Source organism: Ceratotherium simum, chromosome 2, assembly GCF_057802395.1.
Source record: "Ceratotherium simum simum isolate JZ-2026a chromosome 2, ASM5780239v1, whole genome shotgun sequence".
NCBI lineage: Eukaryota > Metazoa > Chordata > Mammalia > Perissodactyla > Rhinocerotidae > Ceratotherium > Ceratotherium simum.
Genome location: NC_141901.1, coordinates 100,097,749 through 100,124,988, shown reverse-complemented (window position 1 = coordinate 100,124,988; position 27,240 = coordinate 100,097,749). Strand labels below are relative to the sequence as shown.

Here is a 27,240-nt window from a genome sequence, read left to right as displayed (position 1 = left end):
TACCACTCTGCTGCTTAGAAATCTTCAGTACTACTCATTGTCTTTGAATGAAATCTTAATCCCCTGGTCTGGCATCTAAGATCTTCCTAGATCTGGTCCCATCTTTCATCCTTTGACATTCTTCTTAATAGTCCTTACATTTTATCCAAACCAAACTCTTTGTATTGAGCTTCACACACAACACTTTGCTTGGCTAACCTGCACCTTTGCCAGAAAGGGCCCTCTATTTCATTCCTTTGTATACAAACTGCCCTTGATTTCTAATGATCAATCCCACATTACCATAGACTTCCTGATCACTTCATGGGAAGGAATCTCCTTTCTCTGAATGCCCATGTAGCACACACTAACAGCATTTATCACCTCCCAGCTTGGATTTAGTTATTTACGGACATTTATTTATTTATTTATTTATTGCCTCAAAAAAGTGTTGAACAGAATTATGCAAGATATATGGGATAAAAAGGGAATATAGTCTACTGGTGAGATAGTAACAAGCCCCCAAATAAAAAAATACAATATATCAAATATGATACTGGATATTGAAGAACTCTAAGAGGCCAGATAAAGCTTGGCATAGATCTGTCTGGGGAGTCTCAGAAGAGTAAAGATTGAGTTCCAACATAAAAGATATTTAGGTATTAATTAGTTGGACAAGATGGGGAGTCGGCAGAGGGTGGGGTAGTTAGAGGAGAGGCAGACAGCTCAAATGGAGGGCGTAGCCACAGGAGAAATCGCATTTGAGCAAGGCACGTTGTTCACTATGATGGGGTAGGATATGCAGAGAGAATGGCAACTGAAGGAAAAGAGACTAGTTAGGCGTACAGGGACCAGATTTTGCCTTGCCAAGAAGTTTGGAGTTCAGCCTTTTAGCAGCCATGCTGAAAATGTCAATCAGGGGAATCGCAAGATTGGACTATGGGTTAGACTCAGGTGGTGGAGTGGAGGAAGGGTGGGATACACAAAGAAACTGTAAGCAACCTGGTGGGGGAAACACATCTGAATCATCTTTGTATTTCCTGATTGTGCTCAGCACAGTGCCAGGCACGTGGTTTACATACAAATTGTATTTGTTAAGAAGTGAAAGAAAATGAGGTGTCTACTTTCCAATTAGAACACAAACAGAAAGTCCATTAGCTTTAAGTGTCACACTTCACCTGCATTACTCAGATCACACAGGTAGAGGGCATTTTCTAGCTTCCTGAATCTGTGAATCCATGTCTCCCATTCTTCAGACTCGTTCTTCATCACTGGACTCACGGAAGGCTGTGAGACTGGCCTGATCTTCAAAGAGCTCAGGGGATCTTTGGGGGCTGAAGTCTCAGCAGGAGGGTTTTCTGGCTGCAGATCCTCTTCTGGAGTTTTCTACCAAAACAACACAAGCATCTTACTGGCAAAATGTTCACCACCTAGATCTTCTCCAGTCTCCTGGCCCAAGATGAAGCCATACAAATAGCAAGACTTTTTGCAAGATTTGGCTTTGTAAAGCTGGGAGGATGAGTTTCAAGTCCTCAGTGCCACAGGACTGTATCTGCCAAGTCTTACTGGACATAAACTACTATGTTGAATGGTTTCTATTTTTTTAAGAGAAGGGTGAAATCATGACTTTAATTAGTTTGCATTTCTGATTTTCACAAAGAAAAGGTTTCTGTAACTGGCTGAGACTTTTCATAATGTTCTACTCTATTTGTACTAGTGGGATCCACAGGGGATGGCCTTCAGGAAATGCTTATAACTTCTTGACGGGACAACCTCTGGATCATGAGCATGAGGTTCTTGAAAAAGAGTGATTAAAAGAATAATGATACTGTCTTAGGCTCGTGGGCTCATTATAATGGACCATAAAGCAACTCTAGTTCTGTCCGTCCTGTTCATCTAACTATGGAAGCTGAAGCCTGCAGCGTGGAAGTGATTTACTAAGATGATGCAGTGAGTGGCAGACACAAAACTGGGAGGAGGTGTAGAGTTTATGTCTAGATCAGCTGGGTATCCCAACCTCATGTCTAATTCAAATTAGAGATATTTTTAGGATAAATAGACAACCAAGTTCTGGCAGCCATGTAAGGCATTCTATCACCTGCCATGTAGAGAGTGGGCATCTATTGTTTGATCTGCACAACCTCACTTTCCAGGAATTATCCCTCCTGCCAATCCATAAGGTTGTTGACAGAACAGCCGTGCCTAAGTGTACAGTGCAGGACTGGGCATCTGGTGCAACTGGACCAATACCCCTGTTGTCTAGATATTTGGGACTATTTGTGAGAGATGAAGACAGAGAGACATACACACAGAGATCATTTTGTGTGAGAGGTAGGAACTTAAGCAGGTTTTCCACACTCTGTACTGGAAATGAGAAAAAGCTGGTCTGTCCAGAAAGAGAGAGAGAGAGACAAAGAGAGAGAGAGGACAGGAAGCTGATAGCAGAGAAAAGAGGAATGATATAGGAAGTCATGGTGAAGTTCAAGTCCCTGATTTTAGTTCACTGTTACATGTCACATTCCTACCCTTAGGTAGCATAACATGCTACTCCATCCTTCCAATAAATTAAGTCAGTAGAGTTTGTTCTCTTAATTGCAATCCAAATAATCTTAACTAATTCACCATGGAATTATGCCTCTTTTGAATACCATCTGTGCTTCCCCCAACTTTCAAATACCTGAATTTCTTCAGTTTTGTACCTTTGCCTCAAACTTCTCACATATAAACTGTGAAGATCCTATAGCTCTAAAGAATAGTAACTGTAATCAGAAGCCGTTTTCAGTTTGTTAATAAACATGGATTAAGCTGCTACTGGGAAATACGAAGAATTGTTTTATTTGAAATAATAGAATGCTACATTAAATTGTACCCATATGGATGAACAGCAACCAGTAAATTTTAAGAGATTAATATAAAAGAATTCTATTTTGACAAAATTAATTTTGGGAAAAGCTGAAAGTTTTCATAAAGTAAATAGAGTAGTGATTCTCATTCTTTTTAGAGCTTTGGATCAATTTAGAAATCCGATGAAAGCTTTAGATAATCTACCCAGGCAAACACATATTTACATGCAGGATGATTGTCGCGAGTTCAAAGAGGTCCTTGGATCTGAGACACTGATTTTAATAATTTTATATTTCTTCAGATATATCAACACTCTCTTTGACCACTAAAGGCAGGGAAAGGGGGAATTTGTATGAACCTGAATTAGGCTGAACTAAGTAGGTGAGTAAGAAAGCAAGTAACTAACTAACACATCGTGTACTGTTTTGGTCCCATTGTGTCAGGAAGAAGTCCGCATTTCTTGATTGGTACATAACACCATTCAAGTTCTTGTTCTTGTTTATCTGCTTTCAATCCTACGTATACATCTGTTTCTCCAGCCACACAAAACCAGAAAACACGAGGCTGTTTTGTGCCTTGTACATACCACTCCCTCTGTTGTAAAAGCCCTTCTTGCCACTTATCCTTGGATGATTGGGCTCCTAATCATCCTTCTAGACCCAACTCCTATTTCACTTCTTGCACGAAGCCTTCCCCAACAGCCAAGGTGAGCGGCGATTCTTTGAGGACCCTTTATCCATCTCAGCACTTATTATGGAATGCTGTAATTGTTTATTATAATATCTCTCTCCTCTACCAGAAATCTGGAGACTGGCCTGTGAGATAGTCATTTATGTATCCTCAAGGTCTGGTTAGTGGCTGGCACATAGTTGGTTCTCAAGACGCATTTACTGAATGAATAAGTGAATGAATGAATGATTTTCTCTGGGAAAATAGGAAAGTTGCTTTACGAAACCTCTGCTTCAATTCCTTTTTCTAAAAAGTGGAACAATGAATGCTGCTTATATAGGAATGTGAGAAAAATCAGTTATTGCAGAGATGCTGTAAAATCCTCAAATAGGAGGCAAAATAAAAGAACAAAGTGTACTTTTTATAATCTTATTCACAACAGACAACACTCAAGGAGAAAAGCATTTGCTGTTGTTTCTTGCATGGCAAAAGGCTTGCCAAAATGGATACTATTTTCTAAAATATTTCAAAGTGTGAAGTGCATGAAGAGGCCTCCCGTCATTTTAAGATGAATTATGTTCTAATTCGGGCATTTAAAAAACAACAACAACAGAAAAACTCAGGCTGCTTTTCAACTCTGTCTGCATCTTTTTCTGGCTAAGTGCTGGGAATATTAAAACAGAATTTAACTGCTTGCCAGATTTTTTTTTTAACTCAAAGAGCCCATTACATTTTAAAATGTGATGTCTGGGAAAAAGGTCACCCTCAGTTTCTGGAAGCTGAATTTAAGATATTAAAATAGGTCTCAGAACCACCCTTTATTTTGACGGCAGTGGGAGGATTGGTCACAGGTTTTGGAAAGACACCAGTGCACATGCTACGATTTCTTGGGGCAGGTGCAACCCCCATTACCAGGTGGTGGCAAGAGGTTTCTGCAGGCATACCAGCTAGGACAGGAACCAGCCTACAATTCAGGGGTTTTCTGCCTCCCTTCTCCATCAGAGAAGACTCTGGAAGTCAAAGATAGTCTGACATCAAGGCAGTGGGTGGAAATCACAAACCCAGGATAGAGGACCCCACCCAGCATCAGAGAATAGAAGGCAAAGGATGGGTGAAGCTCTTCCCCAAGCTCCATATACCCAGGTGCATACCACGTGCTCAGTTGTGCCTTGAGACCTCTCAGGAATGTCAGGTTGCACTGGAGTGGCAGAGGTTTCCTTTCCTTTCTCTCCTGGAAAAGAAAGAAAAAGTGGAAGGGTTTAGTGTGGTCTCTTCATTGTAACACATACATCCAGGCACAGAAAATGTTGAGGCTCTGCTGTGTAGCTGGCACTGTGTTAGGCAATGGGGATACACTAGTGGATAAGAACGACCTCGTTCCTGCCCTGTTGGACCTCACAAAGGGGAGGTGGATGCTAAACAATTACTCGAAATGATTCTTTAATCACAAACTACTGTAAACACAACAAAAGAAGATGTGAAAATATTTAAACTTGTTTTGGGGTGGGGGTGGGAGTGATGGAGGATCAGAGAAGGTTTCTTGGAGGAAGTGACACAAACTGTGGACCTGAAGGACGAATAGGAACTTCCAGGCAAAGGTGATGGTGGGCGTGCACAAGGAGCAGCGAGTTCCAGATAAGCAGAGACAAGAGCCTGTAGAACTGCCCTGAATCAGGAGGGCTTGTACAGTCTGGGGAGTGGGAAGAGGCCTCTTCCCGTCGTCCTACCTCTTAACAGAAAAGCAGGCACTTCTGTGCCCTCTCTCCACACAGGTACGTGCCTGAAAGATCAGGCAAAACCTCCCTCTTCTGCCTTCCTGCTCCTTTCAGTGGTCAGAGGTTCTCTACGGGAAAAGGCCTGAACAGTATCCCTAACCCAGGGATTCTGCTGCCCAGGTCCTACTTGATCAGGCTGCTATCTTCACAAATAGAAGAAATTTCCTTAGGATGCAAGAAAAAGACACAAAGACTTTCTGCTGAAATCCTCTAAGGCTTATCGTGGGCATCATCCATTCAGCACTCAGGACCTTCATCAGGCTCGGTGACTTCATTTTACAAATGCGTGTGACAACCACACAGCACAGATTTCTGTGAGCTTCAGCTTCAATATTCAGCGAATAATTCAAATATGCCATTAACAAATACATATTGTTTATGAGTAGGGTCTCACTGTTTTCAATAAAAATGGTTCAATCAATAAATTTTAAACCAAAGATAGAGGCAGCAGTGAGACTGTGGTAGAGAGTCCTGGCTCCTGTCTCTATAAGCTGCACGACCTTGGGCAACTTACCTGTCCTCTTTGTGTCTCAGTCTCCACTTCTGTAAAATGGAGGTGATGCCACCTATAGGTTATTGGGAGGACTAAATGGACTAGCATATGTGAAGCAAATACCCAGACCACAGCAAGTGCTCAATAAATGTTCACTACTACTGTTATCTATGTAACGACGCTTCTGTAAACAAATTTGCATATCAAAGTAAAAAAGCCTTTTGTTAGACTTTTAACATTGCACCTATGAATCATTATGAAGCTTTTCCCTCAGTTTCTTGATGGAGAAAACAATGTGATTTCCTAATCTTCTCTGAAGCCCCAGCCCCAGCATTAGAGTAAGTACTCAATGCATGCTTGTTGACTGAAGGAATGACCACGTGCCCTAATTTGGAGTACGGAAAATAAAGTCACTGACCATATAGTTCTGTTTCTCCAATTTCTTTTCAGCCCCTTGGAGACGAGAGATTTTTCTCCGCATTTCTCTATCTTCCCATACCTAACCCAGATGCTTTATAGATTAAAACTTAATAGATGCTTAATGACGATCATGATGGCAGCCGGTTAGGGCAGCCCCTCTGAGGCAGATTTGATTTAATCTACTGAAAATTTAAGTTGTCATGGGAACCAATCATCACCCAGTAGCATCGGCCCCTGCTTATTTCACTCAGTATGTGAAGGAAAAGCTTTCTGTTTACTGCAGGCGAAAAAGGCTCAAATTACTCTGAGTCATAGAGTTTGAGAGTTAAGCGGATTCTAGAAACAGTATATAGCATAAAGGCAGGAAGATGAACTTTGGTGTCAGACCTGAATGTTAATCCTGAGTCTTCCCTTTCCAGCTGCAAGCTTTCAGATCCTAATTCTGGCAGTTGTGAAAGGGGAGAAAACCAGCGATTTACTGTAATGTTGTAGAGATAAAACAATTACCTACATAAAATACTTAACACAGGGAAGATGCTCAATACAAGGATTCGTTGGTCGTTGTGTTATTACTATTATATGACCTTAAGCAAATCTAGTTTGCTTAACTACGATGGGCCAGGTATTTTTCTGGGTCCTGTTCACATGCATTAGTATGAGATCTAGAGCCTAGACCTTGTCCTGGGCCAGTTTCTCTGCACTTTTAAAAGTTTCTTTCAGAGAAAATACATGCTGGTCTCCTTTAAGCTTCCCTTTCTCCCTCCTAATATCCACAAGCATAGAAAAAGGTAATGGTTTGCACATGTAAAACTCATCTGAGAAATCCGAAGCAGAGCTGATTTTTTTTCTGTCTAACACAGCGGGAAGGATAAATAATAACCATCTGTCTAGTCTGCCAGTTGAAGGTTTGTACTGGAGGAAATGAGCCAAGCTGGCTTCTAGAGATTTCCAGGTGTTGGAAGGGCCAGGTTTTACAAGGCTTCCAGTGGGTCTGATGGTTACACAGCCAGCCCTGCCATCCGTCCCACTAATGACTGGAAATTAGTGGTCTTCAGCACTGGCTGCATATTAGACCCACCTGGGGAGCTTTAAAAATTGCCAATGCTTAGGCGTCACACCAGGCCAATTAAATCAGAACCTCTGGGGGTGAGAGCCGAGCTCAGTGCTTCTAAAGAATTCCCTAGGTAATTCTAAAATGAAGCCAGGGTTGATAATAACTGATTTAAATAAAGGCTTCTAGCCTCACTGGACCCACTGAATGAAGCTTTGTGAGAAGGAAAGTAATATATATAAAATATCTATACATTCCAGACATTTCCCACACATTTTCTTACTAAATCTAAAGAATAACCCTGTGAGGCAGAAAGTATCTCCATTTGACAGATGAGGAAACTGAGGCAATAAGGTTTCAGTTCCCCACTTAAGACAGCAGAGGTGGGGTTAGGTCTGGGATTCTAATTCATTCATTCAACGAACATTTGTTAAGTGCTTACTATATGCTAGGCACTGTTTTAGGCACCACGATACAACAATGAGCAAGAGAATCTACTCATGGAGCATGCATTCCAGTGGTGAGGGCAAACAAAGAGAGACATAAAATAATGTGAAATAGTGATAAATGCTATAAACACAACCGAAGCCAATTATGAGGATAGAAAGAAATGCAGTTGTATTTTCGATAGGCAATTCAGCAAAGGCCTCTCTGAAGTAACATTTAAATAGAGCCATGAGTGGAGAAACAAGGGAGAAAGCCATGCAAACATCTGGGGAAAGAGCATTCCAGGAAAAAGCTATGGCGAGAGCAAAGGCCTTGAGGGAGGGGTGTTTGGTGCATTCAAGCAACAGCTGAGAAGAGAGCCAAGCTGACGCAGGATGAAAAGGGAAGACCACTGGGTCAGGTGTTCCCGGAGCTAAAGGGCCTCATGGGCCATGCCATGTGATTTGAGCAGAATTTTTTTTTTGGCTTCCAGCATTCGTTCCTTCTCTGGTGATTACCCACTTCTAGTGACAGCAACTGTATTTTGCTTTGTGGGGACCACTCCTCCCCCATCCCAGTGCTGTGGTTTGGCAGGACTGACCCCCATTTTCAGCTTCAAGCTTGGTCTCTGATTAGTTGAAGACCATCATGGTATCTCAATCACAGTCTCGGTTCAAAGATGGACATAAAACTCAACCTGAGCCTCAGAGGTGAGAGGACATATCTGCTATAGTTTCTTAGCCAGTCAAGTTCTCTCCTTCCTGGAAAGACCTTCCAAAAGAGATCTGTGAAGATGTGATGACATAGCCACCATGGCTATTTTGCTATTGCAGAGGAGTGCCCACCTGGAGCAGTTTGGGGACGACCACGTAGAGCCTGAAGTCGATGCCAACACCAGGTAAAGCAAAGAGCCAGAATGAAAGCAGATCCTTGATTTGACACCTGAATGGTTAGATCAAACCATGCCTATAGCTCTTGCTGCTGCCAGACTTTGCAGTTACATAAACCAAAATCTCTTCATTGTCTCAACCGAGTTGGCTTTTCTGCCCCTTCATATAAGTAGTTCCAAGTAGGAATTACTATGGGTATTTTTTTCCTTAAGAAAAGAGAGGCCAAAGTCAGCCATTTTTCTGTGATATCTTGAGTTACAGGTCTTCAAGAAATGTTTCAGGGGATCAATGAACCTCTGAGGCTACCCTCATTCCCTCCTAATTTTCCTCCATCAGCAGCCATGCTAGAGCGCTGCTCCCTGCTTCCTGCTTCTTCTTCCTCTCCCTCACTCACAAGCCCCACAGTGAAGAGATTCAAAGTTGGGGCCACACTTCATTTTTGTGAAATACCCCTTTAGACTTTAGACCATACCATGTTTGATGGGCTCTAAGCTCTTTTGTATTTGTCTTCATGGGAATTCATAGCATTTCTTTGATCTGTGGCTTGAAGTCTTTTACCAATTTTGGAAATTTCTTGGCCATAATTGTTTCAGATATTGCTTCAGCTCCATTCTCTTCCTCCTGTCCTTCTGTGACTTTGGTTAGATGTGTGCTAGGTATTGTCAGCATTTCCTACATATCTCTCATATACTTTTTTTGTATGTTCCATCCTCTTTTCTCATTCATGCTTCAATTGGATATTTTCTACCAAACTATATTCCAGTTCACTAATCCTCTCTCCAGCTCTGCCCAATCTTCCATTAAACCTATCTATTGAGTTTTTAAAATTTAGTTTTTGTATTTTTTAGTTCTATATATTCCATTTGATTCCTTTTATAGATTCAAATTATTTTCTGAAAAGTCTCCATCTTGTCATCCATTTTCTTGAACATATTAATTACAGTTATTTGAAAATCCATGTCCTGTTTTGCATCATTCATGGCCATTTCTAATTGAATGTTGGACATTTTGTATAAAAAATTCTAGATACTTTGTATGATGTTATCTTATTCTAAAGAGGGTTTTTCCCTCCCTCTTGCCTGATAGTTCAATTTGAATTCCAAATAATAGCCTTCCAAATAATAACCAAAGAAATGTTCTTTTGTATTTTATCTGGTCTTATAGTTGTTCTTGCCAGGAGGTTTGGTCTGCTGCAAACTAGTCCATTCTAGTCACTAGTCTAAGTCACAGATATTAAGTATTTATGTACATTAACAAACAAGTTCACAGTATTTTCGTGATTCCAAATGAGATAAAATTTATAATATAAGGCAGTATATATGAAAATGAGTCATTTTAATCAAGTTATCATAGAATCTTTGAGTGAGAAGGGACCCAGGGATGGGAAAATTCACAGCTCTACACACCCATAATGAGTGGTTTTCTTTAGTTTCTCTCTAATGCACCTTCTTCCCTTTTATTACATTTACCTGTGGGGCTTGAGCACAGGCAAATGACATGGCTCACTCAGTGCCTAAGAGCATGCGACCACCACAGCTCCAGCAATAGGACACACTTGTGAGGAGACCAGAAGTAATCGCTTCCTGTTTTTGGAGTGTGTCAGTATCTGTCCAGCATCAGGAAAGAGCTACTACTACAAGGTTTTTCAACATTGTCAGCACTAACCATGTGTGAAACTCAGAAGTCAGATAAACAGCCACAGTACACTCCTTCAGTGGTGGCAGCCTTGACCACATGGTGCTCTGTCAGAGATCCAAGTACCAGCCACCTTCGTGGTTGAAGGACTAACCCTCAAACTGTGTAGTGTTCCCAGAACCAGTTGTGTGGCACCACCTCCAAAATCCTATCTCCAGCTGCTTGGCATGTTCTTGGAGATCCTAGAACTAGCTGTGTAGTAGCACTAGCTCCTCGATTCTGCTAATACTATGCCTTTCTCTATGTTCTCTTAGCCCTAAAGACAGTAGCTGCTTCCCACAGTTACTAATCTCTGGGTTACCTCACTGTCATGGGTTAAATTGTGACCCCCTCCCCCACAGGTACCAATAGTACCCATGAAAGTGACCTTATTTGGAAATAAGGTCTTTTTATATGTAATCAAGTTAAGATGACGTCACTCTGGATTAGGATGGCCTTAAGTCCAATGAAGGGTGGTGTCTTTATAACCAAAAGGAGAGGGAGATTTAGAAACAGAGACACAAAAGAGACACAGAGGAAAGAAGGCCATATGAACAGAGGAAGGGTTTGGAGTTACGGGGACACAAGCCAAAGAATACAGGGGCCACCCAAAGCTGGAAGAAGAAGGAAGGACTTTTTCCAGAGCCTTCAGAGGGAGCATGGCCCTGCTGACCTGACTGATTTCAGACTTCCAGTTGCTAGAACTGTTAGAGAATAAATTCCTATTATTTTAAGCCACCAAGTTTGTGGTAATTTGCTACAGCAGTCTTAAGGAAATGAATACCCTCACTATCAGTCTTCCGATCCTGGTATAACCAACCCCCAATTCCCTCTGTTTGAAATACCTGGTAAGGTTTCTGTTTTTATGCTGGAATACAAACTGATAAACCACCCCTCTCACGCCCCAAACTCTCAGTACCTTGTATTTTGATCCCAAGGGGAATCAGTGAACAGTTGATGAGTGTAGTAAATAGAGAAACGACAACAGCATTAATACCAATGCATATTTTTTCACCTGTCATATTTAAAACTTGCTAATTGCTAAATATTTTGCCCAATTCATCCTTATAATTTCACTTAATAATATGGCTTGGAAATCTTCCTGTATCGGTCCAGCCATGTTATTTTACAGCTGCATAGTTTTATCAGTTGAATATACTGTAATTTAATTAAATGGTCCCTGAAGGATCTTTTTACTGTTTTCATTTTTTAAAACATTTACCAAAAAAAAAAAGCTGGGCCGGCCCCGTGGCTTAGCGGTTAAGTGCGCACGCTCCACTGCTGGCGGCCCGGGTTCAGATCCCGGGCGCGCACTGATGCACCGCTTGTCCGGCCATGCTGAGGCCGCGTCCCACATACAGCAACTAGAAGGATTTGAAGCTATGACATACAACTATCTACTGGGGCTTTGGGGGAAAAAATAAATAAATAAAATTATTAAAAAAAAAAAAGTTGCTGCACTAAACCTGTGAGAACTGTTTTGTGAGATATCAGTAGGATAAGTACCTAGCTGTGGGATTCCTCGATCTAAGGGACCGTGTGACTGAAATTCTAATAAATAATACCAACTTCTTCCATAAGTGTGATGCATTCAAATAAAGGGCTATCACCAGAGAATTCTTCATGATATAATAATATTTGGAGAATTATGCCTTTTATGATCCAACTGGCCTAATAGAACAGCCATCAAGGCAATCATCACTCTTGTTTTTATTCACTGATGAGGCATTCACATTTCTGAGAGTAATGAGATGAAACCCAACAAGCAAACCACCAGAGCTAAGCAGCACAGTCAACAATAGCTCTGGGAAATGGGAGGTCTCTCAAGGAACAAAATAACTCAACACACCTGTAGGGAAATCAGACGCCAAGTCAGAGGAAGCTCTGCTCAACAACTCGACAAAATTCCGCCATCTGTGCAAGAAAAGGAGACATAAGATTGGTGATCAATACCGTTGCACTGAAAGAATGTGCAATAAAGCTTGAGGTTTATATTGATAGTGATATTGAAGGAGCTTTTTGATACCTGTATCATTCAGCATGCAATGCAGGAAACAGAAACTACTTTAAGTATCTCCATTAGAAAGGGCTTTACTATAGGAAGTTAGATGCCCTCAAAATTATTTCAAGGGCCGGTAGAATGGAGGTTGGTGTCTGCTGCTAGGCTCAGGGTCAGGCCTCAGCACATGTAGTCCAGAGACGAGGGAACTGCAGGAAATTCTGGCTGATGTCTCAGTTGCCCCGACCATAAGGTTGGTGACCAGGCGGTACAAAGTACGTTTTGGCCACTGGAAAAACTGATGCCGGCCAGGGTTGGGAGTTGCTACTACTGCAGGAAAATAAATAAATACAGAAAATATCCCTGTCCCCCCTCACCACCCCTTCTGCCTTTCAAATCTCATGCAACTGCATCTCACTGATGGAACTGAAATCAATTCCAGAACCTTCGTGTCAAGGGAGTTTTGGAAATGTTCTTTTTAGCCCTCCAAAGTATGGAAAGTGCTGCAGCGCAGGAAAGAATGTAGCAGGGGAGAGAAACGGGTGTTGAGTGCAAATAGACGACATTTAGTGAAGTCCTCAAAAATTGCATTGAGCAATTGTGCATGTGACAATCAGGGAGTCATTTAATGCTTACAAGTACTTTAGGAATGCTTTGGTAGTGAAAGTCATTTATACTTGCTTGCCCAGCATCTAACCTCCATTTATACATAAATATGTTCTTTTCTGGGGTCACAAACTACAATCAATGTCCCATACCCTTCCCTAGACAATGCTGTGACCATTGTCTAATTAACTCGATGTATCACTTTCTCCATCCATCCTTCCCTCCCTTCCTCCCACTCTCTGTCTCTGTCTCTCATTAATTTTTGGTTCTGGTTCTTCCTGAAGTTTTATTTTCCCCAAATTTTATATGTTACTCTATATCCTTTCAAAATATTTCTTTTGCTTATGTTAAAAAAAGGCAGTTTCTGTTTCTAGCAACCAAACTGCCACGGGTGAGCATTTCTATCTCCTTCTTGCTCATCAAAAGTCAAGCAAGTTGTGAGATATATGTCCTGGGTTTTCCAGAGGAGTTCTAATGTCATGTGATCTTATTGTCTTCAAATAAAAATGATTCATTAGATTTGTAACTAGTTTATTCTGCTTATACCTCATAAAAGTTTTCCACTTTCTAGAGTAAATCATTTTCAAAAGTTTGTTGGTATTCAGAGTCTGCAAGATCATGATTCCCTCTCCATGTTCTGCAGTATTATTAAAAATTAAGCCTCATATGTTGGGGTTTTCTCTCTATTCAGCATCAAATGAGGAACTGTTCCCGCTGAGCACAACAGACGATGTGCACAGATTCCCTGGGCCCTGCTCACTGCTCAGTCAGCCCTGCAGTGGGGTGAGTGACAACGGACGCCGATGTCTGGTGCCCCTTGCTTGGGACCCCTCAGAGGTGGGGTCTTCTCACCACACCTGTTAGAGATCAGACACTTAACTGGCGCGTATGTTGTAATATGCTCCTCAGCATAGACACCTTCCAGGGACCTCCGTCTCTCTGTTCCCACCCACGCGACTCTGCTTTCAGGGATAAGGCTTCAGCAGGTGCGAACACCACAGCCAGGTTTCCCCTTCCCACCTTCCTCACCCCGGCCTTCTGCTCTGTCATTCCTGGGAGTTGTGCTCTCTGCACGGGTACAGGAAGGCAGTGTGTGGGCAAGTGTACGTGTGTGTATCCTGGGGTGGGGAGGGAGGGAAGGAGAAAGGGGAACAGTATTCAGGAGGCCACAGAAGGCAGCACCTGTATCATTTTCTGGTTAGTTAAGATGTGGGGCCTCCAAATCAAGGGGAAGGCTGTGGTGAAGGGACAAAATTTCCTGTCTTCTGCACTTCTTATAGGGAGCAGGGCAACGCTTTGGGCAGGCAACTCATTGATTTTCCCAGATTCCATGTATTTATAGTTTGTGGAGATTCCTTCTAGATTCTGACACTAGAGTGACTATTAGTTTTTGCTACTGATGTGTTTTTTGCCGCTTTATTTGTTCATAGGAATGTTAATCAGAGGTTGTTGAGCAGATGACATTTTATACAAAAAGTCTTACGTATAAAAACAAAACAAAAGCCTAAACACACCAAACACAAAATGTGGACAATTTTATACAAATGCCTTTGTAATCTTGATGAAGTTACTTACAGGGGACATGTTTCTCTGAGCTTCACACAGGCTCGAATCAGGGGTGTGCTGGTATTTATTTCCCAAGCCCATCACCTTTCTCCACCTCCTGAAACGCTTGCTCCAGCTGTAAAGAATAGATTGTAGTTCTCCAAACTCATTATGCTTTTGCTTGCTCTTCTGCCTTGGCATATACTGCCCCTTCTGTATCTGCAACAGCTCTCCCATCTCTCATCTGGTTAGTTCCTACAAGTCTCCCAGGCTCAGCTGAGATGCAGCATAGAACAGTGCTGAAGAGCAGGCTCTGTTCAGACTGCTAAAATCCTGTTACGTCCCAAGATTGGAAGAGTTTAATCACTATAGCCATTGCCTTGAGAATCCTGTAGCCTTCTACACCAGCTGAGAGGGTATAAACATGTTAGAGGGAGGAGGCAGGTAGGAAGGAGACTACAGAGGAGATCACCAGCCTTTAGGGACTGACGTAGTTTGCTTGGGCGGCCATAACAATATACCATAGACTGGGGGCTTAAACATCAGAAATTTATTTTCTCATAGTTCTGGAGGCTGGAAGTCCAAAATCAAGGTGTCACCAGGTTTGGCTTCTTCTGAGGCTTCTGTCCTTGACTGTAGATGACCACCTTCTCACTGTCCTCACCTGGTCTTCCCTCTGTGTGAGCACATCCCTGGCGTTTCTCTGTGATTCCTGATTTCCTCTTCTTATAAGGGCACCAGTCAGATTGGATTAGGGTCCCACCCAAATGGCCTCATTTTAACTTAATCACCTCTTTAAAGTCCTCATCTCCAAATACAGTCACATTCTGAGGTGCTGGGGGTTAGGGCTTCAGCATATGGATCTTGGGGAGGATACAATTCAGCCCATAACAGGAACAAGGATTCAAAGAAGCCCACCTTTCGGGACAATTTACTTAAGGTCTCTGAACCTCAGTTTATTCAACTGTGAAGTGGACATAAAAAAGCTTAACTCCTGGGGCTATTGGGAGTATGAAATGGGACTAGCCATGTGGAGCATCTAACCTGTGCCTGGGACACATCAGGTGTGTGTGCATCAGAGCCTTACACCCCTGAGTCAGGGGGTTGTTTGGTGGTTGTTTAACTCAGCTGCTGGGATGCTCATTCAACTGCACCGTCTTCCTCTGCGTTCACCTTTGTGATCATGCAGCCCGAGTTTTATTCTTCTCAGCTTCCAGTTAACTGTGAGAAGCACAGCATAAACTCTCAAATCAAGACAAAAGCATTCTTTCTTCATTTGATAGACGGAAAATTAAGGTTAGGAGAAATTAGTCACTTGCCCAAGTTCCCAAAGCCAGTGCATTTCAGAGCCAGGATTTCCATCCAGCCCCATGTGATTCCAGGCTCATTCTGCCTCTCCGTGTGGATGGGGGCTGAAGGGTAGTGGAGGGCTAAACCTACAAGGAGGTTACCTGCAGGCCCCAGGCTTCTTTGGATCAAACCTGCCCCTGAACTTAAGAGCCTCCCCACTTTTGTATCTGTATCCCACACCTCTCCTGAGTTCCTCAAATCCAGGACTGTGTTCAGCACCAAGCCAAGGGTGGAGCCGGCCGTGGAACTCAGGCAGTTTGCCTAAAGCTCCTGTGCCTAGCCACTAAGCTACAAGGTCCTGACTTTCATAGGACTGGTAGGAACGTTGGTATAGTGTATCAAGAGCCGAGACCCTGAAGCAGGAGAGCCTGCATTTGACTTAGCCTTATTGATGAATTCATTTATCAGTTACATATTGGTTTTAGCCTCTCTCTGGTGCCTCAGTTTCCTCATTTGAAAAATAATAGTACCTACCTCATGCATTGCAAGGATTAAAAGAGTTAATATTTATAAAGCACTCAGAACATTGCCTGGAATATAGTAAGCACTATATAAATGTTAGCTATTAATAATAAGAATAACTTTATTAGCAATATTATTATTCTCACTCCATATGAATTCTCACCCCATATGAATTATGGGCTTCTGGAGGAGAAGACTGGAATTAATAAACTCTTAAGAGCCAGGTCTGGTTTCCAAGACCTAACCAATGGGCAGATCCATACCATGTCTCTAATAGCTCGCTGCCTAACAATTTTCCTATTCCCATTAAAAAGTAATTGCTGAATCAGACACCTCATGTTTCCTTTATCTCCTAAAATCCTCTGGTTGTTCCTGGGATTATCAAACCAGTCCTTTTCAACCTAATTGCATTCTCAGTAATGGGCCAGATGTGTCTGAGAAGTCCTACTTGTGGCTGTGTCAATCACTCCACTCTGTTTACGAAGCCTCCCTAGCAGTTTCTTTATTTATCCCCTACCCCACACAACTTGGCTTGTGCCCGTGTTTTAAACTGGGTTTGAAGCATTTAATTTTGCCAATACAATTTTAGATTATTAGTTTGCCTCCTGTTCTCTCTCTGCCCTTCTTAATTACCATTTATTGCAAAGTCACACAGAAACATTAAATGCTAATTCTGACTCACTTATTCCTGGCCAAGAACAGGGATAATAATTTCCATCCAACACAACCTGAACTCATTTTACACGAGAGTGATTCAGAGTAGAGATTTGAAGTTGTAATCACGTCTTTGTCAAAATCACCTTACCCTGGCAGTCATTCACCAATGTCTCTGCTAATTGGTAGGCAAATGGCAAAAAAAAATCTCAATGTTAAAAAAAAGCACAAAAAACCACAACTTTGCAACAGCATTCAAGAAATTGTTTCTCTCATCAGCTCTTGCAACGTGACAGTTTAAGAAGGGAACACACTCATTTTATTTGGTTAAATGGGGTTAATCCCATATCCCCATAATCCCTCCTGATGTTTTATTGATTCTAAAGGACATTTAATCAGGAAGCAGCTCAGCACTAGAATCCTGCTAATTAGCAAGCAGCCACATTCCAAATGGGTTCCCAATTGAATGGCAGATTAATGGACAATATGTACTAAAATAATGATTCGTGCATTCAGCTCCTGAAATGTGTGTCTAAATTGCATCTTTAATCTCTTAAGGATATATATTTGCATACAAAGCCCTTAACAAAATGGATTTAAATCAACAGAAGAAACTTTAGCCAATGACTGTTTAAAGATGAAACAGGTTTATCACTTATAAATGCAGTTCTTAATTGGTTCTCATGGTTTTGATGTCTTTGAACATTCAAAGGTCAAAGACAGGTAAATAATCTGTGTGCTTCTCTGATATGCACATAAAACGGTGGGAAATTGAGAATATTGATATAATTCTAAGTAGCCTAACCTCATTTGCTCCCCATTCACTCTCATTCTCATATCTCTGATTCCCGGAATTTCGGTTCTGGACCCCAGCTTCCTTTAATCAAGTGTATCACAAGCCAGGTACAGTGTGAGCTTTAATACTTGCATTTTCTCCCTTTATTGGTGCCTTTCAGGGATTCCCAATTAGCTTACTGGTTTTCCACTCAACTCTCATCCCACTTTCCTGCTTCTGCTGCCCAACCACCTCTCTCACTCTCACCCAACAACCCCCAGGGTTTTAGGGAAGGGACACTCCCATGTCCAAGCTGGTCTACTGGAAATTCATCCTAGGCTCAACCTCCTAACACCATTTATTTATCAGTTGATGTTCCCCACAACCTTTATGCCTCTTTGCTTTTTTTTATTACCAGGTGATATGTCACATATTCTAGCTTATTTATTGTTTCTCTTCCCCATTGGAACACAAGCTTCAAGAGGGAAGGGGCTTTGTTTTATTCACATCTATATTCCCAGTGACTAGACTAGTGCTCGGTATACAGTAGGTACTCAATATGTTTGATGAATGAATAAATGAGTTCATCAAATATTTACTGTGTACCTACCATGTGCCAAGTACTAGACCACAAGATGCTGGGAACATAATGTGAGGGAAACAGTCATGTTCCTTACTAGCATGCAGATCACTGTCTAGACATTAAACTAACAAATCACACAAATAAATACATAATTACAAATAGTGGTAAGTACTAGGAAAGAAAATGCCTAAGTGATAAGAGAGAGTATAGCACAGGAAACCTGATTTTGATGAGGTTGTTAGGGAAGGCCTTCTTCAATTTGACGGTGAGCTAGGGACTAGGTAGAATTTATGTGTCTGCATCCCTGAGAGTATTTTGAGACTCTATTCCTCCTCTAGTTCAGTTAAATTCCATAAATATTTATTAAATACCTACTATGTGCCAGGCACTTCTCTAGACAATTGGGATACATCAGTGAATAAAACAAAGATCCTGCCTGTCCCATGGCACTATAGTTTAGTCTATCAGAGACTGACAGACGACAACAATAAACATCATGCATCAGCAAATCACCTAATACTTTAGAAGTTGGTAAGTGTACAGAAGAAAGCAACAGGAAAGCAGGTGTGAGGGAAGTAGGGGTTGGGGGCTACCACTTTAAATAGGTTGGTTGGTGTGGGCCTCATTGACAAGGTGACATCCAAGCAAAAACTTGAGGAAGGTGAAGGAGCCAGCATGACGATATCTGGAAAGAGCATTCTAGATGGAAGAAGCACGCCAAGGACAGGCGTTCAAGTGTTTGTGCCTGGAGTGTTCGAGGGAGACAAGAGCACAGTGTGCCTAGAGCAGAAGGAGCAAAGGAAGTTGTAGACGAAGCCCGAGGCGTGATGGGCAGAAGATCACAGAGAACCCTTTGTAGGGACTTCCGGTTTTTTTCCTCTGAGTAAAAGAAGGTGCTCTTGCAGCGTTAGGAACAGGGTGATGACAAGGCCTGTTTTAGGTTTTCACAGATCACTGTAGCTGCTGTACTGAAGATAAACTAGGGACAGGGGAGAAGCAGAGTTCAGTTACGAGGCTACTATAATAATCCAGGAGAAAGACTACGATAACTTGGATGGGGTGGGGTTAAGTAACAACAGAGGTGTGGGAAGTGACTGGATTCTGGACATATTCTGAAGACAGAGTTGATTTACTAAAGGATTACTGGTGGATTGGATTTGAAATGTGAGCAAAACAGAAAAGCTAAGGATTATTGGTATGTTGTGTTTTCATTTTAATTTAGTTCAAAATATTTTCTAATTTCCCTGTGATTTCTTCTTTGACCATAGGTTATTTAGAAATGTACTATATAGTTTCATCATGTTTGGAGATTTATAGGATTTTTTTTTGTTTTTTTGATGTCTAATTTAATTCTGTTGTCATCAGAGAACACATTTTATATGATTTCATCCTTTTAAATTTACTGAGACTTGTTTTATAGCTCAGAATATAGTTTATCTTTTAAATATTTCATGTACACTTGAATTTGTATTCTGCTGTTGTGTGGAGTGTTCTGTAATTGCCACTTATGTCATTAGCTGATAATATAGCCCAATTCTCCTATATTCTTATTGATTATCTGTCTACTTGTTCTACCAATTACTGACAGAAAGGTGTTGAATTCTCCAACTATAATTGTGAATTTGTCTATTTCTCCTTTCAGTTCTGTTTTTACTTCATGTAACTTGAAGCTATGTTATTAAGGGCATGAACATTTAGATTTGTTATGTCCTCTTGAAGAATTGATTTTCTGGCAATATCCCTTGCTTTGGAAAGTACTTTGTCTGACATTAATGTAACCACTCCAGCTTTGTTTTCATTAGAGTTAGTATAGTATACCATTTTCCATCCTTTTACTTTTAGTGTGTCTATATCTTTTTTTTTTTTTAAAGATTTTATTTATTTATTTTTTTCCCCTTAAAGCCCCAGTAGATAGTTGTATGTCATAGCTGCACATGCTTCTAGTTGCTGTATGTGGGACGCGGCCTCAGCATAGCCAGAGAAGCGGTGCGTCGGTGCGCGCCCAGGATCCAAACCCAGGCTGCTAGCAGCGGAGCGCGCGCACTTAACCGCTAAGCCACGGGGCCGGCCCCTTAGTGTGTCTATATCTTTATATCTTAAATGGGTTCATTGCAGACAGCATTTAGTTGGGTTTTTCTTTTTAAATAAAATCTGAAAATTGGTGTATTTAGATCATTAATACTTACGGTAATTATTGATATGGTTGAGTTTAAATCTACCATCATGGTATTTACTTTCAGTTTGTCCTATCTATTCCTTGTTTCCTTTTCCCTCTTTTTCTGGTCTTTTCTTAGAATTTTAATGTGCTTATGCTTCCATTTTATCTTCTTTACTAGTATTTGTAACTCATTACATTCTTCCTTCAAACAAAATTACACTACTTAACTTATAGTATAAGAAGTTTATCACAGCACACTTTCATTTCCCCCTCTCAGCCTTGTATGCTCTTGTCAAATACTGTGCTTTATTATGTTATAAACCCCACAGGACATTGTTCTTATTTTTGCTCTAAATAGTCAATTATTTTTTAAAGAGTTTTTTAAAAATAAGGAAAATGTATTTTTTACTCATCCACATATTTGCTACTTTTAATACTTTCAATCCTTTGTGTAGATCCAAAATGATCATTTTCCTTCTGCCTAAGGGCTTCTTTTAATATTTCTTGTAGTGCTGCTCTGATGGCTATGAATTCTCTCATCTCTTGTATGGGTGCAAAAAAGTATTTGTTTCACATTAGTTTTTGAAAGATAGTTGTATTGAATGTAGAATTCTAGATTAATAGTTTTCTTCTTTCAATACCTTAAAGCTGTTATATGGCTGACATTGTTTCTAATGAGAAGTCTATTGTAATTCTTCTTTGTTGCTCTGCATGTAATTTGTCTTTTTCTATTGTGTTTTTCAGGTTTTTCTTTACCACTAGTTTAAGCAATTTGATTGTAATGAGCCACGATATGTTTTACTTCAAATTTCTTATATTTGAGGTTCATTAAGCTTCTTGGGTCCATGTCTTTACAGTTTTCTCCAAATTTGGAAAAAATGTAGCCATTATTTTTTAACTATTCTTTTGTTTCCCCCTTTTTCTCTTTTCCCCTTCTAAGACTCCAATTTCCCATGCATTAGGCTGCTGATGTTGTCACAAAGCAAATGTGATGCTCTGTTAATTTTTCTTTCATTTTTACTTTTGCACTGAATTTTGTTTTGGATAGTGTCTATTTCTGTGTCTTCAAATTCACTTATTTTTCATTCAACAATGTCTAACATGCTGTTACTCTCATCAAGAGTATTTTTCTTTTAGACATTTTATTTTTAAAATAAACTTTAATTTTAGAATAGTTTTCGATTTACAGAAAAAATTTAATGATAGCATAGAGAATTCTCATATACCCCACACCCAATTTACCCTTTTATCAACATCTTACATTACCTTAAAGGTACCTTATGGTACCTTTATTACAAGCAATGAACCAATGTTGATACATTATTACTAACTAAAGTCCAATATCCTTATCCTTATTCCAATATCCTTAGTTTTTTATCCTTTTTCTATTCCAGATTCCATCCAGGCTACCATGTTATGGTTAGTCTTTATGTCTCCTTAGCTTCTTCTTGGCTTTTTCTCAGAGTTTCTCAGAGCTTCCTTATTTTTAGTAGTCTTCACAATTTTGAGCGGTACTGGTCAGGTATTTTGTAGAATGTGTGTCTATTTTGATTTGTCTAAACTTGTCCTAATTATTAGACAGGGGTCATTGGTTTTGGGGGAAGATACTGTATTTTTCATTTCTAGAAATTTTCTTTGTGTCTTTTTTTATATCTTCCATATCTCTCATTATGCTCATGCTTTCCTATACCTTCTTGAACATGTGAAGTGATTTATATTTGCTCTTTTAATGTCCTTATCTTCTACTTCTATCATCTGTGTTGTTTATGAATCTACTTCTATTGATTGTTTTTTCTCCTAATAATAGATTATAGTTTTCCTGCTTCTTTTCATGCATGGTAATTTTTGTATGAATGCCAAAAATTGTGGATTTTACATTTTTGATTGTTGAGATTTTTTTTATTCCTTTAGAAATTTTGGGGCTTTGTTTTTGATTTTGTTTTTGTTTTGTGAGGAGGATTAGCCCTGAGCTAACAAACAGTGCCAATCCTCCCCTTTTCCCTTGAGGAAGATTGGCCCTGGGCTAACATCTGTGCCCATCTTCCTCTACTTTCTATGGGACACTGCCACAGCATGACTTAACAAGTGGTGTGTCAGTGCACGCCAAGGATACGAACCTGTGGACCCTGGGCCGCTGAAGTGGAGTGCGTGCACTTAACCACTGCACCACCAGGCCGGCCCCCAGGGCTTTGTTTTTGGATGTAGTTAAGTAACTTGGAAACAGTTTGCTCATTTTAAAGCTTTATTAGGGCTTTTAAGATTTATTTAGTTTGTCCAGGGTAATTTGTCCCCACTACAACACAGTACCCTTCTGAGGACTCTACTCAATGCCACATGTGTTCCTTTCTGAATGGTGGAAATACGAACTATTCCCAACCCTGTGTGAGATCTAAGAGTTTTTCCACCTTTCTTTTGATATTTCTTTCTCTGGCCTTGAGTATTTTCCTCAAATGCATACATTAGCCAATACTCACATGAAGACCTGAGGGCAACTCTTTGGAAATCTCCAGAAAGAACTCTCTGGGACTCTCTCCTCTCTGCTACTCTGTACTGTGCATTCTAGCTTCCTTGGCCTTCCTGAACTCCAGACTCCACCTCTTTGGCTCAAGGAGAATGCTGGGCTCAGTCTGGATTCCCTGCTCTTGTTCAGTAAGCTGAGCTTACCTCATTTATTTTCCTCATCTCAAGAATCACTGTTCTGTGCTGCCTGATATCCAATGTCTGAAAACCATAGCTTTATATATTTTGTCCTATTTTCAGTTGTTTAAGGTGGTATGGTAAATCAGATTCTTGATAGTCTACAATGGCTGGAAGTGGAAGTTTACTGCTGTTGTTTTTCTACGGCCAAGAGGACCCTTTAGTCTTAATACAAGCAAACATGCCTTAACTCTGTCTTTGAGTGATGAAATTGATTGTTTCACATGTAAAATTTCTAGTCTAAAGACAGATCTCTGTGTCTGGTATCTTAATAGGGGAATATGTGAATAAAAAAATCAACTTACTTTATTTCATCCTCGTAACCCAGATCTTGATGGTTAACCAATGTTTCCAGGAGGCTCAAAGTCAGATATAATCCATGTTTCCCACATATAGCTCTGACCTGCAAATAAGAAAGGATTTGAAGTTTTACCATAATGAAATTAAGATTTGAATTTCCCTCCCATAATTAGAACCTATATGATTTTGACAAACAATTAATACATAGGAGTGCATTGTACTATTAGGATATCATTCAGGACAAGAATATCCAACTGAATGCTTATCAACAGAAAATTTTTAGTTGGCTGACACAGAGGTGTAGTTCGTTACTCAGAAGCCACTGAACTTTGAAATGCTGATCTTACATTTTTGTCAGCCATGGAATAGACGGTCAGGAACTGGAAATTATACACACTTCATTACACAGGTAAGTTGCAAAATATTTTTATACAACTACTTTGATTTATAAAACAAGCTTGTTGTATTAGCAGGATTAATATTACTATCTACATTTTATATATGAGGAAACCAAGACTTAGAGAGATTAAATGACTTCCTCAATGTCATATAGTTAATAAATGTTGTAACACAGTCTAGAAACCAGATGCTCAATAAATATTTGTTGGAGGAATGAATGAAGTGTCATTGCAGTTTCCCAAGCACTTAATATTTTCTGAGTCCAGCCGACAAACCAGTTCAGTTCTCACATTGGTGGGTGGATGATATGCAGATTCGAACATGTCAAATTTCTAGGGGAGTGACAGTACGCATTGTGTGTTTAGCATAATGGTTAAACATATAGACTTGGAATGAAACAGGACTTATTTTGAACACCAAATCTGCTGCCTGTGATCTGTGTGGCCTCAGGAAGTTACTTAACCTTTCTATGCCCAATTACTTCATCTTCTAAATAAGACTAGTATTTTCTACCTCCCAGGATTCCATGAAGATTATGTGAGAAAATAAGCAGTTAGAATAGTGCCTGGCTCTTAGTAGGTATTTGATTAATATTTGTGGAAATGAAGAATAGAAGGAAGAGAGGAGGAGAGGAAGAAGAAGGGAGAGAGGGGAGGGAGAGAAGAGAGAAGAGGAGTGGAAAGGAGAGAAGAGAGAGAGAGAAAGGAGTGAGGAAGGAAGGAAGGAGGAAGAAAGGAAAGACGGAAGGAAAAGGAAGGAAAGAGAGGGCAAAGAAAGAAGAAAAGAAATGTCTAATTTCATGTTTGGACTAAACAGCAGCTACTATTATTATTTTGAGAGGAAGTTCAGTATAGTGACTGTAGTAAGCATGGCTTTTTATTCTGATGCTTTGACATCTTGGAGAGACTGCCCCTCCCAGGGCTATCGGATTCCTAGAGATAGTGAAGAACTGGCTTGAAGGTGTGCCTTTCATATGCAAACCAACGACCTCCTTTATTGGGGTTCTCACTCCTGGGCCACTATTTCCCTGCCCTAATCACCCCATGGCCAAGTACCAGGCAACTAGGGACAGTGCCTATTCCCCAGAGCCCACTGAGATCATTCAAACTAGCCAGTCCTAAACCTGCTCACCCTGTCTCCGCACCACAATGAAGCCTCTTGCCCACACCTCCCCTAATCCCCTCTGCCCCCTGATTGACCCTGGTGCTTCCCTACGTGGCCTATAGGGTGTGCCATGCCCCCTCCTCTTGGGAACTGTGAGTAACAAACTCTTTTTCAGTGGAAATCATCTGATCTGTCGGTCTGACCACACCTAAATAATAATAAAATCCACATTTTAAAACAGTGATAAAAAGCCCATCTTCATTTGTCTTTATGGGAAAAAACAATAAATTGCATATGTTACTTACTAGATATAGAGGAGTAACATCAGGGAAGCTTAAAAGCGGAAAAAAAGATTGATTTGTAACACAAAAAAATGAGTAACAGTTTGCCAGAGAATAAGGGATTGGGTAAAATTCAATGCAGAAGAAAAGCATGTGTAAATAATGGGTGAGAAAGAGCTTGGTGCTTTTTAGAAACTGCATGTTCTTTGACAGTATCCATTCTACCAGAGCTTTATACCCCTTTCCAAGCTGGACAGTAATTATCTGCTCCTTAGAGCTTCTCTACAAGACAGTGGCTCACTGAGGGCTGGAACTGTGTTTCACCCATTCTCCTGTCACCATTGCCTAGCTCAGTGTTGAAAATAAAGACAATAATTATTGAATAAATGAATACACGAATGAGCAAGGATGTAAACGAATGAGTTGAAGACACTGAAAAGTGGAGCGTGTATGGGCAGAGGTTAGCAAGAAATAAATTTAGAGAGCCAGAAATTAGTCACATTATGCCATTTTACTCCATAGATAAGAATTGAATTACCCTCATGATTAGAGTATATTGACGTATTTTTAAACATCAATATACAGAGGTTATTCTAAAAACAGTTCATTTCCTTCTGGCAGCATCGAGTTTTGCTCTGGGCTAAAATGAACAGCAGATTAGAAATAGTATATCGGGGTTCCTAGAAGCAGATTGATTGATAGCTGCTGAGAACTGACTGCTAACAGTATAGAGGAGCAATAGAAACATCTACCAGAAAATCCTGGCAATTTAGTGTTATTCAGGATTATTGATAAAATCTTCTAAAACATGAATATTCATAATTGTGACACTTGTTCAATAAGAAAATGTTTAGTATATTTAGTTTCTTTCGTTTAATAAGGAAATCTTTTAAATAAAATGTAAATAAAATATCTGTGTTATTTAGAAAATAACATGTGAAATATTCATTTCCCCAAAATGCTCCTTGAAAGAGTGGTACACAGACACTGTCTCAACTTCCTCCCTTCCCATTCAAGTCTCCATTTGCATTTCACTCCATCACTCTCCTTAAGCTGTGTTTTCTGAGTAGCTAGTAACCTCCACGGTTTCAAATTTAATGAATACTTTTCACTCCTAATTATGGATGGTCTCTTTGCAGCATGCGACATGATCATGCCATCCTTCTATAAATCTCTTCTCTTGGCTTTCTTGACCACTCTCATGTCTCTTTTGATTATTTTTAGCCTCCTTTGTTGGTTTCTTTTTGTCTCCTTCTCCTTAACAATGAGCACCTTCCTCAACTTTTCCTCTCACTTTCCATCATGTCCTTGGGTAATCCTAACTACTCCCATGGCTTCAGCTCCATACCAAAGACTCTTAAATCATTATTTAGCTTTAATCTCTCAACTCATATCAACATGTTCAAAACTGAGCTAATCATCCCTTCCTCTAACCTTCCAAACTGCTCCATTTCTGTTTCCTATCTCAGCAAACAGTACCACCGTCCACCAAGTTGACAAAGCCAGAACCTTGGAAGTCATTTTTGATTCTTCGTAATTCAAGGCCCACATCCAGTTAGTCACCAAGACCTACTTTTCTAGCTCCTTAATATCTCCATCTCTTCTGTTACTGCCCTAGTTTAAAGCCTCATAATTTCTTGCTTGAATTATTGGAACAGCCTTCTGAAGGGTCTCCCTGCCTCTAATTCTCCACTTCTATTAGAGAGTTCTTTTCAAATTTCAAATTTGATCATATCATTCACATATTTAATATCCTTAAATGATTCCTTTGGGCCTTCAGGATAAAGTTTGTGCTCCTTAGACATTTCATAAACTGGCCCCTACTTTCCATTCTAACATCAACTTGAGCAGTATCCCTACCATCCCCAGTCTCCATACATCCACTATGCTCTGCCTATATGAATGACTTACAGTTCCTTGAATTAGTCATAATCTCTCTCATTCTGGTGCCATTTCACACTGCTCCTTTTACCTAGAACATCTTTCCCATCCCTTCCTCTGCCCCTCCCCCAATTCTTTGCCGAATTCATCTGTCCTCTAAGATGCAATATTTACATCATCTCCTCCGGAGAGTTTTTGGGCTAGACTACATTGATGTTCCTTCTC

At 40.3% G+C, this 27,240-nt stretch overlaps 1 protein-coding gene across 2 annotated transcripts in view; it reads right to left on the bottom strand.

Annotated features, from left to right (window-relative positions):
* C2H1orf87 (chromosome 2 C1orf87 homolog) overlaps window positions 1–27,240 on the bottom strand; it is a 73,857-nt gene that overhangs the window by 5,450 nt on the left and 41,167 nt on the right. For both annotated transcript variants that reach the window (XM_087417288.1, XM_087417284.1), the window contains 4 exons: window positions 23,356–23,453; window positions 12,071–12,135; window positions 4,644–4,723; window positions 1,158–1,365 (listed from right to left, as the gene is read on the bottom strand). In XM_087417288.1, the coding sequence (XP_087273414.1) occupies window positions 1,158–1,365; window positions 4,644–4,723; window positions 12,071–12,135; window positions 23,356–23,453 (451 nt within the window). The remainder of the gene's footprint in view (window positions 1–1,157; window positions 1,366–4,643; window positions 4,724–12,070; window positions 12,136–23,355; window positions 23,454–27,240) is intronic.